The 21,119-nt window shown below is 41.8% G+C and overlaps 1 protein-coding gene across 1 annotated transcript in view; it reads right to left on the bottom strand.

Moving 5' to 3' along the window:
* The window catches only part of NOP14 (NOP14 nucleolar protein), a 45,227-nt gene that overhangs the window by 2,514 nt on the left and 21,594 nt on the right, over nt 1-21,119 (bottom strand). The window contains exons 11-17 of the mRNA XM_077477878.1: nt 20,555-20,690; nt 16,819-16,920; nt 16,394-16,547; nt 8,994-9,153; nt 4,900-5,047; nt 2,980-3,101; nt 544-699 (exon numbers count right to left, since the gene is read on the bottom strand). Of these exons, the coding sequence (XP_077334004.1) occupies nt 544-699; nt 2,980-3,101; nt 4,900-5,047; nt 8,994-9,153; nt 16,394-16,547; nt 16,819-16,920; nt 20,555-20,690 (978 nt within the window). The remainder of the gene's footprint in view (nt 1-543; nt 700-2,979; nt 3,102-4,899; nt 5,048-8,993; nt 9,154-16,393; nt 16,548-16,818; nt 16,921-20,554; nt 20,691-21,119) is intronic.

Below are 21,119 nucleotides of genomic sequence, written 5' to 3'. Positions count from 1 at the left end.
GCGTCACAATAAAAAAAAAAAAAAAAAAAATCTTCAAATTCGTGGACATGTTCTGTAAATTAAATGATGCAAATAATCAAACAATCCATATAAATTCCAGGTTGTGAGGCAACAAAACATGAAAAATGCCAAGGGGGAGAATACTTTTAGAAGGCACTGTAAATGTGACTAAAGCTGTAGAGAAAACTTCAGCGTTAAGAACATCTGATCTAGACAAGATGTCAATTTCACGTTATTCTGCGTAGCAGCCATTCCTACATTCAATGCTTCCTGTACACTGCAGCAAGGTCCACACATTTATTTCTGAATAATCTATATCTATCTATATCTATCTATCTATATCTATCTATATCTATCTATATCTATCTACATCTACATCTACATATATATATATATATATATATATATATATATATATATATATATATATATATATATATATATATATATATATATATATATATATATATATATATATATATATATATATATATATATATATAAACATCACACCACACATCACATTAGACTTGGTTCACTCACCTCTCCATGGACTCTGAAAGCTTCACTCTTGCCAAAAACTGATTGTCCCTGCGGATTTCTCGCACAGCTCCTTTAAATTCCCGCTTGTGTTTGTGAATGAGTTTCTTTCGTTCTTGCTCCACCTTATTACAGCCTTGTTTTCTGCCAAATTCCAACCTGCCCCAAAGAGAGAAACATGTAAGATGGCAGCACAAGGACTGACTGATTGGACAGGTCACATATGGCCCGCACTATCGCTTAGTTACAGCTTTCTGTATTAAGTTTTATACATAGAAGCTGCTCCCTGGTGCTTAGTGCTGAAGCTTTCTTTATATTGTGTGCTTCCTTTGCATTCTCTAAAATTGGATTAGTTCTGCAGAGTCCCAGAGTGTGGGCACAGTAGTCTCCAGCATTTACTTCCAGCGCTCAACCAAGCAGACCCTCTTGCTGAAGTAACCATCAGAATGTCTGCCAGATGCAGTACATGAGATGTGTCTGTCCTTTAAAACCTATGCCCGTGTTTCTTCATATGTGCTCTACTAAAAATGAAGGCAACCTATTCTTACACATGGTATGTATTGCTAATTTGTCAACAGATTTAAAGCAGCAAAAGCATGACATGGAGACAAGAAAAACTTTGACATCACTGCAAACATATGCAATTACTGCACAACAGTTGTGAACATGGTTGAGATTGTAATTAAGGACTTCTACCTACTACTACCACCAACATACCTTTAAGAATGGCTGAGTAGTGAACATGTATTTCTAAAGTGTTGCTTTAAATGCACTTCAAAAAACAAACACAGGTAGTCAGCATGCCCAAGAATGACTGACCTGAGAAGCCATTGGATGGCTCAGATTACAGACACAATGTACAAAGCTGATCAGAGCAGCTCTGTACCTCAGGACTGCTGTAATGACAATGTACAAATGTAAACAATCCCTGTTTACATCTGAGAGCCCTCCCCTACTCCTCACAATAGGAGGAAGAGAAGATATATTAACTCCTTCATCTCCCTTATCCTACACATTAATCCCCTCATCTCCATCCTCCCACTGTATGCGACATGTACATTAAAAGTAGAACTATAGGCAAAATGTTTTTATACATTTTGGATAGAGTAAGGGAGTGTTGGAACAGATTTTTTCTATGTTCCATTGCAGAGATTTCCCTTCACTTCCTGTCCCATGGCCAAACAGGGAGTAAATTCCTGCAAATTAAGGGAATTCCTGCAAATTAAGGGAATTCCTTGGGGACCCCCAGGTCACCAAAACTTGTGTCCCCATTGGATGATTTACCCCCTATTACTTTTTTTGGGGACAAATTTGGGATTTGCTTTTACTTTCAATGATCGTGGTAAAAAAGTTTTGTCTTTAGTTATACTTTAAGCCTTTCACCTCCTCCTTCCCATATAACCTGTACTGTCTAGGTATTTTTTATAGGTTTAAAGTGGAGTTTCAGGCTTTTTAGGTTTATTAAAAGTCAGCAGCTACAAAAAGTGTAGTTGCTGACTTTTAATAAACAGACACTTACCTGTTCCATGGTCCAGCGATGCGGCCGAACGGAGGGTTGCTCCTCTCCGCCGGCGCCTCCATTGCCACTTTCAGCTTCCCGGAGTGGACAGGTGATCTCCTGGGACCTGTCAGGTGTCCCAGGAGATCGCCTAGAGGGAGGGGCCGCCTAAGGTGAAAGGAGGAGTTGCCTTGGCAGTCCCTGGGCGGAAGGAGGAAGTGGGACAGTTAGTCCCCCTCCTAATGAAGCCCCCCCCCCCCAAAAAAAAATTACATGCCAAATGTGACATGTAAGGGGGCGAGGAGTGCTTAAAGCGGACGTTCCATTTTTGGGTGGAACTCCGCTTTAATAACAGAATTTTTATTTTTTTTATTAAAAGTTTTCTTTTTTTAATAAATACACACAAAAATAAATACCACATAAATAACCCCCCCTAACCCCCCCCCCCAAAAAAAATAAAATAAATAAAGGCACAGTGTTGAGCAACAGAGTAATTATAAGTCAAACTACCACTGCACTGAAAAATTGCCTGGTAATGAAGGGGCTGGTTCTCAAGTTGTTAAATTACTGCAATATTCAATCTGACCATTAGAGGGTAGCCCACTAAACACCACAAGCCTTAAAGCGGAAATAAAAATACAAAAAAAAACTCTGACAGGTAGGGTTTTTATGACAGAAGAGACCCTATTGAACTGCGCATGAGCAGGCTAGCACACATTTAGAGCAGGGATTGTGGGGATTGTTTGACAGGTAAGTCTGCCATAATGCACGAATATCCTTTGTATACTAGCACATTATGGCATGTACCTCCTGGGGCCCATTTATATAAAAAAAAAAAAAAATGGAGTTTAATTCCACTTTAATAGCAGACTAGTCCTGATGCTCTTTTCGATCAATGTTCTTATCCTTTTCCCCATTTTTGACTTATTTTCCATACTCACACAGGCATAACTTTTGGTGTGAACATTTTCATTGGGACAGGTGCCTGTTTCTCAAACATGAGTGGTTTGTAGGGTTTCTTTCCAAGTCTGTCAATATCATCTAGAATATTTTGGCACATATCCTGAAAGTAAAAAAACAAAAAAAAACAAAAAAAAAAAAAAATGTCAGTTCATAAAAGTTGCAACCCACTTTAGGGCGCAACATAACCCTGTTTAATACTAATAAAATCTATTCAACGCAAACACTGTCTTATCTGTAATTTTAAACAAAAACACATTATAGAGCACCTGTGGTGTAAAATAAAGCATTATCATGAGAGGTAGCAACAACATAGTTGATGCGGACCTGGTTCATTTCAAATATAAAAAAAATTAGGTACATTTTGGAGGGGTCAATATATACACACACACACACACACAGCTACAGTAGGTTCATATATATTATTCGGACACGGGCACAATTTTCATACGTTTGGCTCTGTATGCCTCCAAAATAAAATTAAAACAAAACAACCCAAATAAATTTTACTTTCAGCTTTAATTCAACGAACATATGAACTTTGAACATAAAATATAAAGTACAAATTTTAGGAACTACAACCATTTTTATACACAGCCCCCCCCCCCCCCCCCCACACACTCCATTTTCAGGGGCTCAAATGTAATTGGACAAATATAATCTAATCATAAATAAGAAAAAATAATATATTTTGAGAATCCTTTACTAGCAATGACTGTCTGAAGTCTGAAACCCATGGACATTACCAAAGCCTGGGTGTCCTCCTTTCTGATGCTTTGCCAGGCTCTAACTGCAGCTTTCTTTAGTTGTTCTTTGCGTTTATTTCTGCCTCTAGTTTTGCCTTCAACAAGTGCAATGCATGCTCAATCAGGTTGAGATCAGGCGATTGACTATGCAAAATATTCCACTTCTTTTTCTTCAAATCTCCTGGATTGCTTTTGCAGTGTGCTATGGATCATTGTCCATCTGTACTGTGAATCAACTTTTCTTCATTTGGCTGAATCTGGACTGACAGTATATCTGTAAACACTGCAGAATTAATCTGGCTGCTTCTGTCTAATCATCAATAATAACCAATGACCCAGTGCCACTGGAAGCCATGCATGCCCATGCCATCACACTGCAAGCTCCACCATGTTTTACAGAGGACGTTGTGTGCTTTGGATCATGAGCTGTTCCAAGCCCTCGCCACACTTTTTTTTTTCTTCCCGTCATTCTGGTACAGATTAATCTTAGTTTCATCTGTCCAAAGAACGCTTTTCCAGAACTGGTCTGGCTTTTTTTAGATGTTTTTTGGCAAAGTCTAATAATGATTATGAATGGTTTGCATCTTGTGCTGAACCCCCTCTGTATTTGCTCTTGTGGAGTCTTCCCAATTCTTCCCTCCCTCACAATCTAGTTTCCCGTCCCTGCAGGTCTACGGTTCTTAATTGTTTAAATTTGTATTCTTTCTTGCTTCTGCCCAATGTACCTGCAATATTTCTGTCTATTCTATTTGCTATTTTCTTAAATAAACCGATCTTAACAAAAAAAATAAAAAAAAAGGAAAGATCACCCATGGCAAAAAATCTTATTAAAATGTGATAAAACTCTTAGGTGTGTATGATGATTATTTATGAGCAGCAGATCACTGAACTCCATATGATATAATTTTGCTATTACATGCTTGGACAACAAAAGTGACAACTTTAGTGCATGTTACACAAAGTGCATCAACAGGAATACATAAAGCAGCTTGAAGCAGGCTGAGGCAACTCAGAAGTAGGTCAAATACACCTGTCAATGAACTATGAATGATCTCAAAAGAATCTAACTGATCACAAATGCAAGCTCTGCACCTGAAATCATGCTGCGTTTGCACATTGACACAAGCCCCTAAAATGTATTTCTAGAAAATGTACCTGGATCTCCTGTGGATACATGCTTTGTGGAAGGTGTTTATGGATAAGCAGGTAAATTGGATTAAAAATCTCATGGAAGGCTGGTAAAGATCCATACATATGCACACATCGTTTTACTAAGTCTAAGCTTACTGCAACACATGTCAACCTGTAAGATAGCAATATAGCCATATTAGTGACAATACAGCATATGAAATACTTTGTTTCCACATATAAACTATAAAATGTTTGTATACTGGACTTCACATAAACCACATTTAAAACATATAACCTTTCAGAACTGCAGTAGGACCTTAAATATCTTCATGATAACTATAGCACATAGAGTTTCCTTTGTCTTTTAAATCAGTGAAGCACTGCAACTGTAGGGTTTAGTAATATATTGCTTTGAAATGGAAATTAAATTTTTTACTTGCTTACTACGTCATCATTTTATGATATTTATTTGTATTACTATAGGCACTGTGTTTGTAAGTATTACCATAAGAAAGAGGAAATAGTTCATCTCACATAGTATTGGTTCTTTCACCCTGTGAATAACATTCCCGGGGTCTCCCTTTTTATTAGAAGGGTAATGCCGAGGCTTAGCTACAAGACGATGGCCCTGATGTGATCTCAGCCCCAAGACAAGCACTTCAAAACAGGGGCCATTTAATATGTGTAGATTTCTATTATGGATTGAGAGGGAGCCTGGAGCTCCTTTTTCATTTGACTGTGCTTGTGGGACAACATAAATTGGCACTGAATAAAATCCATCTCAGCATAATACAATTTTCAAGAGTTCTGTCCATAGACTGAAATCAGGTGAAGGACCATCACTGTACTACAATACAACATGCATTATGGAAAAGAAACAAAGATGGCTATCCCAAAGCATAAATGTACCATATATACTCGAGTATAGGTCGATCCGAATATAAGCCCGAGGCCCCTAATTTACCACAAAAAAACTGGGAAAACTTATTGACTCGTGTATAAGCCGAGGGTGAGACATGCAGCAGCTACTGTTACAGCTTAAAAGAGTGGAAAAGAGGGTCAACAATGCCAATCTGCAGCTGCATACCTCCCTGTGTCCATCCCTGTGTCCCGTCCATCCCTGTGTCCCCTCCATCCCTGTGTCCCCTCCATCCCTGTGTCCCCTCCATCCCTGTGTCCCCTCCATCCCTGTGTCCCCTCCATCCCTGTGTCCATCGCAGCCTACCTGTGCCAATCTGCAGCCTCTTTACCTTCTGCAGCCTCTGTGTGCCATGCCGCACCTCTTCTCCTCGTCTGACAGACGGCGGCCATTCCACTGTTCAAAAGCCGCGCCTCTCTGTCTGTGATAGGCGGAACACTCAATTTCCCAGCAGTCAGTGTTCCGCCTATCACGGACATCCTCTCATCCTCTCATCCTCGTCCGTAGTATGAGAATGAGCGGATGTCCGTGATAGGCGGAACACTGACTGCTGGGAAATTGAGTGTTCCACCTATCACAGACAGGGAGGCGCGGCTTTTGAATAGTGGAATGGTCGCCGTCTGCCTACCTGATCTGCGTGACTCGAGTATAACCTGAGGGGGGCACTTTCAGCCTAAAAAAAGGGGCTGAAAATCTCGGCTTATACTCGAGTATATACGGCAGGGCTCGACAAAACCTGGGCGCCAGGTCGCATTGGTGACTAGAAATAGCGACCTCGCGCCTGGGGCAGCACAGCTGGGGGTATCCTGTCTCTGTGGACCCCCCCAGCGTGATCGCGTCGGGCCGTTCCGCCGGCGGCCGAAAATTTAGGCCGCGGCTTTGAGGCCTTCTGCGGTCCTATGATTCCTTATGGAATCTGGCGCCCTCTTGTGGTCGCCGTTGGTATGACAAACCAGCAATGCTAATGAAGCTTCCTCTGAGTGTTTTATATTACATGCCTCTTCTTCCCTTTATTTAGAACCCCCTAAACATTATATATATTTTTTATTCTAACACCCTAGAGAATAAAATGGTGGTTGTTGCAATACTGTCTGTCACACCGTATTCGTGCAGCGGACTTACAAGCGCACTTTTGTTGGGAAAAATAATTTAGTTAATAAAAAAATAAGACAACAGTAAAGTTAGCCCAATTATTTTTTATATTGTGAAAGATAATGTTACGCCGAGTAAATTGATACCCAACATGTCACGCTTCAAAATTGCACCCGCTCATGGAATGGCGACAAACTTTTACCCTTTAAAATCTCCATAGGCGACGTTTAAAAAAATTCTACAGGTTGCACGTTTTGAGTTAGAGGAGGTCTGGGGCTAGAATTATTGCTCTCGCTCTACCGATCACGGCGCTACCTCCTATGTGTGGTTCGAACACCGATTTTATATGCGGGCAGGACAGGGCACGTTTAAAAATTATTATTTTTTCTTCTTATTTTAACTTTTTTTTTTTTATTCCACTGTTCTTTTAAAAAAAATGTTGTGTCACTTTTATTCTTATTACAAGGAATGTAAAAATCCCTTGTAATAGAAAAAGCATGACAGGTCCTCTTAAATATGAGATCTGGGGTCAGAGAGACCTCGGATCTCATATTTACACTAAAATGCAATTGAAAAAAAAATTGTCATTCGAAAAAAATAAATAAAATGTCCCTCTAAGAGCTATGGGCAATGACTTGGAGACGGGGGGGCGACGGCGGCGCTGCTATCTTCCCCTCACTCGTCTCCATGTCAGGCCAGGGACAGGTCCGGATCGCCGTCACGGACCTGGCTCCTAACTTTTTAAGCTGGCTCCTAGATTCCAAGCAAATTTGTCAACCCCTGATATACGGTAATTAAAAATGTATAGCTAGAAAAAAAAAGCTAAGAAATTACAAAAGCTTCCTGTTCCAGCAAATCGGTGCAGGAAACGGTCTTGAGTGGTGTGCGCCACATTAACTAAGCAAACGGACCTGATTCAGGTCTATCTGTGCCATTCACACCAGTTTCTATTCAGAGTAAAATAGAAACTGGAGTTGGTTCTGTGACTAATTAACAAAGAGATCTGTATAGAAAACCGCCACAGAATTTCAGAGCTGGTATATGGCATGTGAGCCATCAGCAGATACCTCACATTTCTATATCCGCTTGTATGAGCAGAGCTTGAACAGCCCTTCTCCTCCCTCATCCACTTAGTGGGTAAGGATTGGCAGAGGAAGCATGCAGCCAACATATCCAGCCTAGAACACAGAGCAGAACATTCCTAATTAACAAGGGAGGCTTGTTAATTAGGAGCCGTATCTGCTCTATTTTCCAAGTGTAGAAGAGTGGTGCAAGCATTACGCTTGCACCACTCTTTGTTAACTCCCCCTACGTTTTTTAAAATAAACTAGAAAATGCATTTCCAAATGCGTGGGAATGCTGAATAGCATCACAACTGCCCCATCAAAACTGCCCATCATATTCCTCTATTATAAATCAGTACATGGTGTGTCTGTGCTCTCCCCCACCACCCATCACTGTGTATAAGAAGCTTTGGTAACCATGGAAACAAAACAGACAACAAAAGCCTGGATGCCCTAAATTAAATTTAATTTAATTTTCTGAAATGATCACTAAACTTAAACAGATTTTTCACAAAAACTGTACAAGAATTCAAACTGAAAAGATATAGCCAGATAGCTGAATATTTTGTGAACGTTTTAAAGTTTGTTTGACGTCTGTAGGTGAATGTATGAAGGAGCTGAAACTTTTGGCAGCAGAAGATTTTACGGATTTTAAGCATGCTCTCATGGACTTCAATGTTAAAAAAAAAATAAAAAAGTGTTAAAAAGCTTAATATTTTAAAAAGTAGAAAAAAAAGTTGAAGGAGAGCACACATCAGCTGAACATTTTAAAAGTTGAATGGCTTTAATAGCTGAAAGTATGCAGAAGATACGCAGAGCCAAAAAACGTACGGAATAATAAAATTAAAAAGATGATGATGATGAATAAATTAAAAAAAACAAACAACAATAGTGGGACTGCTGCAGCATTCACACGAATTATTAGGTTTATATGATTATTACCAACAAGCTAAACAAATTCCCTTTGCAAATTTGAGCTAGGTATTTTATTTACACTGCAGTCTGGTGCTGGACACAGGTGTATTGATATAGGATATGCTCACCTAAAATGATTGATCTCAGTTTTGTCCTCTGTGTTCAGCCCATTGATTGCTGTCAGCGGCATGTGTGTCTTCTTCCAACACTTAACGTCTTCATCACTATCTAACAGCAGAAGTTCAGAGGACTTCCCGTGGTGTTTAAATGGAGGAATAACTGAGTAACCTGTCAAGATACAGCCAAGTGTGAGACACATCAGTATGGGGAAAAACTACTACTTCCTGTGATGTAACACAAACATTTATTGAAATCAGAATTCCTAAAGGAAAAAAATAAATTATAAGGAACTCCCTGCGACTCCTATAAAGTGTGCCAGTTGTTTTTTCCCTTTATAAACAACTGAATTCTCAATAAACCAGCATCATAATTTAAGGAAATCCTATCCTGTCCCAGATATTTGCTCTATGTGGACAAGTCACCCCCCCCCCCCCCCCAAATGCTGGACTCGGGAGCTCGCCTGCAAGGTAACCCCCCGTGAGAGAGTGCTTCTCCTAGGGGGTTATACAATGCGGGGAGGAGCTACCAGGACCACTGGGAGACCCTATAAGAGTATGATCGGGCCACTCTGTGCAAAACGAACTTCACAGTGGAGGGGAGTATGACAGGTTTGTTATTAAAAAACACAAACACCAAACCTCAAAGCTTTACAATCACTTTAAAATTGTACGCTTGGCTGTAAGCGGACAGTTCTTCCATCAGGTTAGACGACGAGACAAGGGGGTCCATTTTATGAAAAAGGACATCATCCACATATGTGGAGAGCTTGTGCTCCATTTTCTGGAGCAGCGGTTCCAAGGCCAATGCAAACAGAAGGGGAGATAGCGGGCACCCCTGTCTTGTGCCATTCCGGATGGAGGACACTGGGGATAGGTAACCATTTACCTTAACCTGGGCAGTAGGGGATTTATATAGCACCAGTGCAACCTATGGGGGCCAAGCCCCACTTTCACCAATACAGCTACTTGATTGAACGCATTTTCAGTGTCAGTGGACCCTGCTCAGTGCCCATCTGCAGCCATTAAATTGACCAACAATGCAGCCTGTTCAGTGCCTATCTGCAGTTTCACCTTTCCCATCTTTTCAGCCTGGCCAGTGTTGGATTATCCCTGCTGTCTCCGAGGGAAAAGGAGGAGCGAGCGCCGCTGAATTACACAGAGCCGCGATCTCCTGTGTACCTGGTGCTCCGCCACTCACAGGCACGCCTCCTGGCCCTGCTCATAGGATAGATAGAACAGTGGCCCAATGTGGGGCCAGGAGGCGTGGCTGTGAGCGGCAGTGTCGGGTACACAGGAGATTGCGACTCTATGTAATTCAGTGGCACTCGCTCCGTCTCAGCAGAGATCAGTGTATAACACGCACCCATGATTTCCCCCCGGGAGTGCATGTTATACACAGATAAATACGGTATTTAATTAGATATATATATATATATATATATATATATATATATATATATCTATCTTCCCCCCCGAGATTCTCTCTTCACTCCCCGACTCTACACCTCTGAGCTGGTAAATTGGGGATGGTGGATTCGGACTCAGATCGCAGCTTCATAAACTGTCCGTTTCTGTGTTAGTCAATGACGGATTCTGTGGAGATCATCGGTGCAGAACATATTCAAACATGTTCTCCCCCGATAATTTGCTTCATAAGCCGTTTATGAACCGAGATCAGCGGCGATCCTAGGGATCACCACTGTTCAAAGTTTCATAAAAACGGACACTAAAAAGTGTACCCAAATTAAATACATTTTTTTTTTGTTTTTTTTTTCAGACAGACAGAGCTGTACCTTGGTAGTATATCTACTTGAAAAATGACCATAAAGCTTGAAAAAAAAAAAAAAAAAATCTCTTTCCCTTACCTTGTTATAAAACAAAATAAAAATACCAGGGCAGTAGGAAAGCACCCCCAAAGTACCCCTTTTAGAAAGCAGAAAACGCAAAGGGAATTCATTTATTGCCACAATTTTTGAGAAACGGAAATTCTGATAGAGGGGGTTGAAACATAAAAACTTGCTAATGGTTCACTAGATATAGTGGCTTTATTAGCCAAACACAGGGAGAGGAGGTAGTGAAGGGGGTCATTTTCAGGATAAGGGATGTGAATGGTTAATATACAGGTCACTAGGGACTGTATGGATATCACCTGTACGAGGGAGGAGCGGCTGGTGGAAAAACAAAACAAAAAAAAAAAAACAAATCAACCCTCCCTCCCTGATTCTGCTGTTCATTGTGCTCTGAAATTAAAAAAAGAATGCTCATTCATTAGTCCATCATTCTTCTGTATTAAGAGGAAAGGGAGGGCTTTTGGATGTAAATAGTAGTAACTGTTTACATTTGTGATCACTGTGACTGATCATCATACCAATCATATGGTATGAAGCCGCTCGGATCAGATTTGAAGTGCGTTTGTGGTGCGGAAAAATTCAGCATGGTTTTCTAAGTCACTAAAACACAACAGGTACACAGAGGAGTTGTTCTGACTTCACACTTGCTGCATGATTGTTTTGGGTTAGTGTCTCAAAGTATAATAGCCAGGCAACTAGGATTTTCAAAAGGCATTCAGCAATAACAGCCCTGTGCGTCTCTCAGTACAGGATTTCTTTAAATGCCTGCACACCTTCCATGCGCTGACAGAAGGGAACACCCAACACAAAAATAAATATTACACCCTTGCCAAAAAAGTAGTAGAATTATAATCTACTTGTCCTCTTTCAAGCAGGTAATACTAACAAAATATCTAACTGAATTAAATGCAGATTGTTCCTAAATAAGTCCCGATTATTCTGGGTGAATGGAGCTAAGCAGTATTACTGGCAGATAAGGAACGTGTCCCCCAGCTCGAGTATCTGCATTTTATCTTTGCAAGGGGATACAAATGTCAGCTGCATTTCTGCAACAAAAGGACCCAACCCACTAGAGAAGCTTTGTGATATTTTCTTAAAGCTGAACTCCAGCCTTACACAGTTGTACCTCTCCTCTACTGAAATTGCTTAATCTGATTTCAGTGCATACTGCGAGCTTCCCATGTCAGTTTCTGCCATGGGCATTGCCAAAATAAAATACCCAGGGGAACCCAGAGGAGAAGAATAAAGGTGGTGAATATAACAAAATGTTGAGCATGGCCAAAAAGCGCTACAGTGGGAGGGGCTTAAAAGGGCATGGTTAAATAAAACCTGGGCCATTGTACCTAGCAAATAGGCTTTAAAGTGAATGTAAACTCACGTTTTTTTTTTTTGTCTGGCACAATATAGAGTATGGGATTTCAGATCAGCTGTGCCCAGTCTTGGCACAAAAAGTTAATCCAGCTCTGAGCAATCCTCATATCTTTTTTCAGTGAAATAAAAAGGACAAACTTGGAAAACTTTGTCCATTCTTCCCCCTTGCTGTGAGTGACAGGTGATTTACAATGCACTAGCCTAAGACATGCATTATTTTTTAATTCCCACCCCACTCCTTTCTTCTGCTGCTCTGTAAGGATTGGCTGTTACACACCTCAGCATGATTTTGCATGCTGAAGTCATGTGGGGACTTTTCTGGGTTTTGACTGGATGTTAGTGATCATAGCAGAAGTTCAGTGTAAGAAATACACAGGAGAAAATGCATGTTGATAAGGGGAGTGTAGAGGTGGGCGGGGAGTCTGACGTCACAACTCCACCCACTGAGCCCTGGAAAATAGACCCACCTACAAAATCTGCAGTTTTTCGGGTCTCATAGCAGACAGAGGGGGGACATTTGACAGAGAAGTATACATGCAGGGACATGTATATCCTTCTAGATAACCAATAATGCAGTAGTTTAGAAAGGATGAGAGTGGCTTTACATCCACTTTAATTACTGTCACAAGAGTCTAACAAACCTCTGCACAAGCAGTTAAAAAGGAACTTCCCCCAAAAACGGGAAGTTACATTTTTCTTTTTCTTCTTCTTCCTTTTCCTCCTCCATCTGACCCCCCCCCCCATCCCATAATTGTATTTACTCTTTTTGCAGGGGGAGCAGGTACCTGCTACCATTAATGGTCAGATAGCCACGGCAATCTGAGCAGAAGTTCAAGCCCCCTCCTTCCTCCGCAGAGTTTCTTGGGACACATCAGGAGACTGCGGGACCATTTACGGGGCACAGTGCAGCTGGCTATGAAGCCGCAAGGAATCAGTCAGCTTCCCACAATTAGAATGCCGGCACCTGGACCCAAAGACCGGCAAAGAACTGAGGGTGGTGAAAACATCACTGGATCCTGGAACAGGCAAATGTGCATTTTTAAAAGTCAGAAGCTACAGTATTTGTAGCTGCCAATTAAAATTTTTTGTTTACAGGGTGAAGCTCCTCTTTAACCACTAGGGATCCGCGCTATAGCCGAATGACAGCTACAGCGCGGACCTACTTTGCTGGGACTACATCTATTGACGTCGTTCCGTGCACGAGCGGCCTGCGCGCTCTGTGATCAGCGAGTCTATGAGACTCGCCTGATCACGGACCCGAGCAAGGGGTCGATCCCGACCCCTTACCACGTGATCAGCTGTCAGCCAATGACAGCTGATCATGTGACACAACGGAGCCGGTAATCAGCTATTTTTCCTGTCAGCGCGAGGAGAAAAAAAAAAAGAGCCGATCACCGGCGGCCATGATTGAGACATCAGTCCCGATCACGGCCAGCTTACCAGTGCCCACCTGCCCCCTGCCAGTGCCACCTCAGTAATAAAAAAGTGCCCCCATCAGTGCCCACAATCTGCTTCAACGGTGCTGCAACCCAGTGCCACATATCCGTGCCCATCAGTGTCATCTACCAGTGCCCATCAGTCCCATCTATCAGTGGTACCTATCAGTGCCCCTTAGTGCCACCCATCCATGCCCATCTTATCTGTGCCTATTAGTGCCGCCTTAACTATGCCCATCAGTGCAGCCCATCAGTGCCCACCAGTGCAGCCCATCAGTGCCCACCAGTGCCCACCAGTGCAGCCCATCAGTGCAGCCCATCAGTGCCCACCAGTGCCCACCAGTGCAGCCCATCAGTGCCCACCAGTGCAGCCCATCAGTGCCCACCAGTGCAGCCCATCAGTGCCCACCAGTGCCGCCTCATCAGCGCACTTTAATGAAGGAGAAAAATGACCTGTTTGCAAAATTTTATAACAAACTATTAAACATGATTTTTTATTTTATTTTTATTTTGCATCTTTTTTTGTTTGTTTAGCAAAAAATAAAACTCCCAGCTGTAATTAAATACCACCAAAAGAAAGCTCTATTTGTGGGAAAAAAATGATAAAAATTTCATTTGGGTACAGTGTTGTATGGCCGCGCAATTGTCATTCAAAGAGCATCAGCGCTGAAAGCTGAAAATTGGTCTGGGCAGGAGGGGGGGTTAAGTGCCCAGTAAGCAGGGTTGAAAGTGGTTTAAAAAAAAAAAAAAAAAAAAATCTGCTTATATATAACTTTTAGCACACAGAAAACCTTAAAAAAGAAGAATATCATTAAATAAAGTCAGGCACTACATAGGAACAAGCAACTGTTGGGACAATGCACTTTGGTAGAAGTTTATAATATTTATTATAGCATAAAGAAGTGGAGAGTATAAAATGTACTCTTAGTGCAATCGTTAGGAGCATGAAACTTAAAACATTAAAATTAAATTTCTATAGTGCATGGGGTGTGCAATGCACAGAGCACAGGGTTCAGGAGGTCATAATGCAGAGGGCAGGGGTACGTAATGCACAGGCCACTGTACACGGGACCAAAAATGATCCCCTTCTTCCAGGTACCAATTAATTATGGGTGTATAATATAAGCTTCCTAAGCTCAAGTATGAGGAGGAGAAAAATCTACTTGTACTGTTAGAAATGGCCCGGAAGCAGGGCAGTGTTATTATGGAGATTTCAACTATCCTTATATTACCTGGGTAGACAGAACTGCAAACTCAGCTAGGGCTTGTAATTGCTGGACACTCATGGATCATATGATGGAAGGGCAAAATGGAAATAATCCTCTATTGGACATATTAATTTCAAACAACACAAATCTGACTGCAGATGTGGAAATTAGGGGTCATTTGGGTAACAGTGATTACAGTAATTACGTTTGCTGTAAATTACAGGGGGAAAAGATCCCCGGGCCATAGCGGCGGTTGCCTGGAGGTTCTGGGGGGTGGGATGTTGGGGCGGTCTTGAATGCAGTACGACCAACGAAGCTATAATGTATATCTGTGCACTGTATAACATCTGTGTCTGTGATTTGACTGGCGTGTTGCTATCAATGTATTATTTGCTGTATGACCTGTTGATCTAGTCCACCAATAAACTTGTTGTTTAAAAAAAAAAAAAATTACAGGGGGAAAAAAAAAAAAAGGCATGTGGGTATGACAAGAACACTCAATTTAAAACTTTATTAAAAGGGGCATTCCGGCCAATAAATTTTTCTTTTTAAAGTCAGCAGCTACAAACTCTGTAGCTGCTGACTTTTAATAAAGACACTTACCTGTCCAACGATCCCGGTATGTCGGCCGCCCCGAGGCCAATCCCTCCATCGGATCGGCTGCCCGCGCCTCCGTCCTAACAAAGGGGAGCCTTGCAGCTTCACTGCCCCTTTCCTGCGGCACTTTGTGAATGGCCCCATTGTTTTCTGGGACACACAAGTCCCAGGAGGCAACAGGGCCGCTCACCGAAGATGAGGAAGCGCCGCGGAAGAGGAATAGGAAGAGGCAGATTAGGAAGACTGCCTAGCAACAGCATTTCAGGTAAGTGAATTTTTTATTTTTATAATACATTTTTTTTTGGGTGGCCCTCCACTTTAAGCTGTGTTTCTTACTGATCGATACTAAATGGGACCACATTTTCACAGCGATGAACACCAAAGACAAGTGTTTTAGGGACAAAATAAATCAGTGGCATTGGCCTGTGTATTCCTTTGGGCAACAGAAATAAAAGAACAAAAGTTAAACCTGGGTGGCTAAATTTTAGCAAATGAGAAACAAAAGGCCTTTAAAAAAAATATGACAGAAGTGTCACCATCAGCATTTCAGAACCACAAATAATGCAAAAGTGCAATCAGAGACAGTAAAAGAAGGGGCGGATCAGAGAAGACAGGATCAAAGAGCCTTTTTACACAATGCGCAGGATTAACCCCATAGGGTTCACGAGTATAACAAGCATGCTTTACTGCATATACAGACTGATTTTACTGTTTTGGGTTTAGTAACACTTTAACTTTAAGGGGTGGGTAGCTAAATAGCCAAGAAAGAAAAAAAAATGCTAAAACCTTGAGCACCTGTTCACAGTGACCAATCAGGTATAATATATTATTCACTGGGAAATTAAACAGAGAAGGTTGCTGGGAACAACTGCTCAAACGTTTGGATATTTTCTCCATTGTGTTACCATAAGGCTCTAATGTTGTCTTTGTTCAATGCGCGTACATACCAATAGAAGGTCTGCGTGCTGTGGCCAAGTGTAGGATCCCCAGGAGGAAGTTAATGACCTCTGGAACGAACCTCTGTGACAAGGACACGTATTCCAGGAACATACAGCAGATGAAGAGACCTGCAGCCACATCTTCCAGTAAAGATACGGGACACTGAAAGGAAAGTTACACTTCTTACTAGAGATCTGGTATTTATGGAACGCATATTGCCACTCTTGCCACTGTTTTTTTCTTCCTAACCTTTTATATATTCATCAAGCAGAAAATTACAGGTATGAACTACTGTAGAACTCCAGGTTACAGGGAAACCACCCCTTAGCTATAGCAATCGTGTTTTACCTACAGTGACACCTGTATAGCCATGATGCAGCCATGTCAGCTGGGACCATTTGCACAAAATACACAACAGGAATTGCTCTCTTACCTTAGTCAACAGCTGGCTCAACACAGTGACAGCTGGAGTGATTACAGGGTGCCAGAAATCAGAAGTAGGAAATAAAATTGCAATGATCTTGAAGTAAAGAAGCTATACGAAAAAAATAGGAACAATCACTAAGACATCTAAACAAGTACATCTAAGTACAATTACCCTGCAGCAATTCTTAGTGAACATGTCAGATATTTTATACGTTTATAAAAGTAAAAAAAAGTGTCAAAGAACAGACAACACAAAATCCCAACTATTTTTTTTTTTCCACAAAAGAACACACAACACACCTTCTCTCTGTGCCTTTGTAAACTAGTTTATTTTACCAAACTTTAGGAATAAGCCCAGCTGACTGTTGTGCCCTGTCCAATGATGGAGCCTCTAGGGCTCATGCAGGCATTCAGAGTCATGCTGTGTGAAGAGCCATTCGTTCATTTGAACTTGTACTGAGCAGCGAGCTGGCAGGCATGTAAAGTCAATAGGTACGCATCGGCTGTATGCACTCACCTGCATAGCAGAGTTTGACAGTTACACAGGGACAGCTGCATGGACTTGGATGCAGAGCCAGTGCAGCTCTTGACAATGCATTAGGCTGAACACCTGTGTGAATGAGACCTTGATGGCCACTGAGCCACTATCACTTAACAGTGAGGTAACAGATCAGGGAAGTCAGGCCCTTACTAAAGTGAAAATATTTTTAGAGTATTTTTTCCTGTTTAAAGCGGAGTTTTGCTCAAAAAAATATTTTTTTTTAAAAAGTGAGCAGCTACAAATACCGCAGCTGCTGACTGTTAATAATCGGACACTTACCTGTCCCACGATCCAGCGATGTGGGGAAACAAAGCCCCACTCATCTCCCCCTCCTCTCTGCGGCACTGTAACTGTGGGCGTCCGGCTGTGGCTTCACAACTGGGCACCCACTGTGCAAGTGCAAGCCGAGCCGTGCGCAGTGACTGGCCGGGCAATCATCTGGGACCTGTGACGTGTCCCAGATGATCTCCCTTCCGGTGATACAGTGCGCCGGAAGGAAGTGGGAGCTGGTGCCCTCTAAAAAAGACAAATGTGGCATGTCAGGGGGTCACCTCTCTTAAAGAGAAAGTTCAATTTTTGGGTGGAACTCCCTTTTAATAAAAACGTAGCGCACTCCTCCCATCTGGGGTGATTGAGGATGACCCCCTAAAAATGGAGAGGCAGGCTTTTTTCATTTGGGGAAATAAGGTGAAAGAAAGAAAGGGAAGACTCCATAACCAAGAGAAGTAGATCTGTCACCACTGGAAAGCAATAGAGGAATAAGGTCTGCCCCTGATGATGTCATGATGCTTAGGGTGGAGTCACAGCATGCAACGTCATCACGAGATGTAGCGGAACTTGTTGGTATTTAGTATTTAATAAATGGTGTAATGCAGGGGTTGACAAATTTGCTTGGAATCTAGGAGCCAGCTTAAAAAGTTAGGAGCCAGGTCCGTGACGGCGATCCGGACCTGTCCCTGGCCTGACATGGAGACGAGTGAGGGGAAGATAGCAGCGCCGTCGCCACCCCCCCCCCCCTGTCTCCAAGTCATTGCCCATAGCTCTTAGAGGGACATTTTATTTATTTTTTTCAAATGACAATTTTTTTTTCAATTGCATTTTAGTGTAAATATGAGATCCGAGGTCTCTCTGACCCCAGAACTCATATTTAAGAGGACCTGTCATGCTTTTTCTATTACAAGGGATTTTTACATTCCTTGTAATAAGAATAAAAGTGACACAACATTTTGTTTTAAAAGAACAGTGGAAAAAAAAATAAAAAGTTAAAATAAGCAGAAAAAATAATAATTTTTAAACGCGCCCTGTCCTGCCCGCATATAAAATCGGTGTTCGAACCACACATAGGAGGTAGCGCCGTGATCGGTAGAGCGAGAGCAATAATTCTAGCCCCAGACCTCCTCTGTAACTCAAAACGTGCAACCTGTAGAATTTTTTTAAACGTCGCCTATGGAGATTTTAAAGGGTAAAAGTTTGTCGCCATTCCATGAGCGGGTGCAATTTTGAAGCGTGACATGTTGGGTATCAATTTACTCGGCGTAACATTATCTTTCACAATATAAAAAATAATTGGGCTAACTTTACTGTTATCTTATTTTTTTATTAACTAAATTATTTTTCCCAACAAAAGTGCGCTTGTAAGTCCGCTGCACAAATACGGTGTGACAGACAGTATTGCAACAACCACCATTTTATTCTCTAGGGTGTTAGAATAAAAAATATATATATAATGTTTAGGGGGTTCTAAATAAAGGGAAGAAGAGGCAGGTAATATAAAACAGGCAGAGGAAGCTTCATTAACATTGCTGGTTTGTCATACCAACGGCGACCACAAGAGGGCGCCAGATTCCATAAGGAATCATAGGACCGCAGAAGGCCTCAAAGCCGCGGCCTAAATTTTCGGCCGTCGGCGGAACGGCCCGACGCGATCACGCTGGGGGGGTCCACAGAGACAGGATTCCCCCAGCTGTGCTGCCCCAGGCGCGAGGTCGCTATTTCTAGTCGCCAATGCGACCTGGCGCCCGGGTTTTGTCGAGCACTGGTGTAATGGAATTTGCTACCCTAGGAGATGCTTCCTTTCACTTTTTTTTGATAATCCTGGGAGTTCTTTGATCTTTTCACTAGATTGGCTTGTAATCTTGAGAGAGTGCTGTTGGGGGAAGAAGCTGGGGGACCATCCTTACCTGAGGCACCTTATGTTAACCAAGGATTTAAATGCCTTTTTGACCATTCCTTTGGGAGGGTCAACTCATTATGGTAAGAGGCAGTGTGATTGGGTGAAGGCGACGGTGTCTTCCTCTTCTGTACATTATCCCCTGTGCATCTTCAAGCCTTTAATATTTTGCAAGGGCTCTTTTGGTGCACTCTCCCCTCCTATCTGAGTTTAATACAATTATTTGCCTGGATAGTATACTGTATGCATGCTTTTGCATTTTATATATGATAAGGCAATTTTAGCACTGCACTGTTAATTAGATTTACGTTCTATATTGTTTCCTGCAATACTAGCAGCCTCTTCAAAAGCTCTTGACTTTTTTGGTGCCCAAGCGCCATTATATATTTTGTAGGTCTTCCATATCGTGCAAGTATGCCATAGTTACTCGTACGTTATGGCAAGAGCTCACCCCCTACAAATGGCTGTTTAATTTTGCTTAGAACTGTTCATACAGTTTGTAATCTTAAAGTGGCACTCAAAATCTGTAACACAGAAGCAGCCTATCAGTGAGATAAATCATACCCAACTATTCAAATCACCCAGGTACTTGTGAAAAGAAAAAAAAAAAAAAAAAGAAGTTTTGGAATACAATGGGCACAGACACTTTTCTTTTGTACAGTACAGGTTTCTAATCATCTTATTGACTCAAATATAAAGAGAAGCCTAAAAAATAAAAAATAAAAAAAAAGAGAGAAAAAAAAAAAGAAAGAGAAAAAACAAAATAAGAGAATGGATCTCAAATCAACAAAGATAAACAAAAAATCAGTCAGTTTTTAAATCTGATCATGCGATATCCTCCCAAGATTCTTTGCAGAGATTATTTCCATACTGTACACAGTGAAATGCAATACAATTACACCACAACCACTGAAAGCAAATGCATTTTAAAGGCCAATGTAGAATGATATAAGTGGCTACACTGTTTGTATGGGGCACAATCACACCCTGTACAGTGCTACATCATAATAAAGAATTGTTGACACTACATACTACATGTAAAGCGGGGAATGCAGCCCGGCCTTTAGATTCTATTGCTTCATCCAAAGTATGAGCGATATCCCGCAGGGCCTCTCTCACACACTCCGCTGCCGTTTCTGGGAACATCTGGCACAAGCTGTATAGGGGCCTGCCACAAGAAAGAAAAGAAAAATGTTTCAAACAATGACACTTCAGAAAATCACATCCTTCTGGAAGATTTTAGAGCAACTTATTTTTTATTTTAAAATGTTTCTGCTACGATTTCAGTGGTTAAATAGTAAGGCCCCTTTCACACGGGATCGATCAGTAATGATCCGCCCCCTGATGACCCGCTTGCTCAGCGGGGATCGCTCCGTTGTCCCCGCTGAGCCGGCGGATAACAGGGCGGTCCCAGCACACTGTGCAGGGACCGCCCTGTCATCTCTCCGTTCTCCTCTATGGGGGATCGGATGAGCACGGACCGTCTGTCCGTGTTCATCCGATCCGCTCTGCAGACGGATAGAAAAATAGGATTTTCCTCAGTCTGCAGAATCGGACAATAGCGGAGGCGGACGATATCGGGTGTCTGCGGATGAAT

The sequence above is a fragment of the Lithobates pipiens genome, unplaced genomic scaffold, assembly GCF_037356315.1.
Source record: "Lithobates pipiens isolate NorthernLeopardFrog02 unplaced genomic scaffold, aLitPip1_a1.2 Scaffold_13, whole genome shotgun sequence".
Classification (NCBI taxonomy): Eukaryota; Metazoa; Chordata; class Amphibia; order Anura; family Ranidae; genus Lithobates; species Lithobates pipiens.
This window is presented reverse-complemented; position numbering and strand designations above follow the sequence as displayed.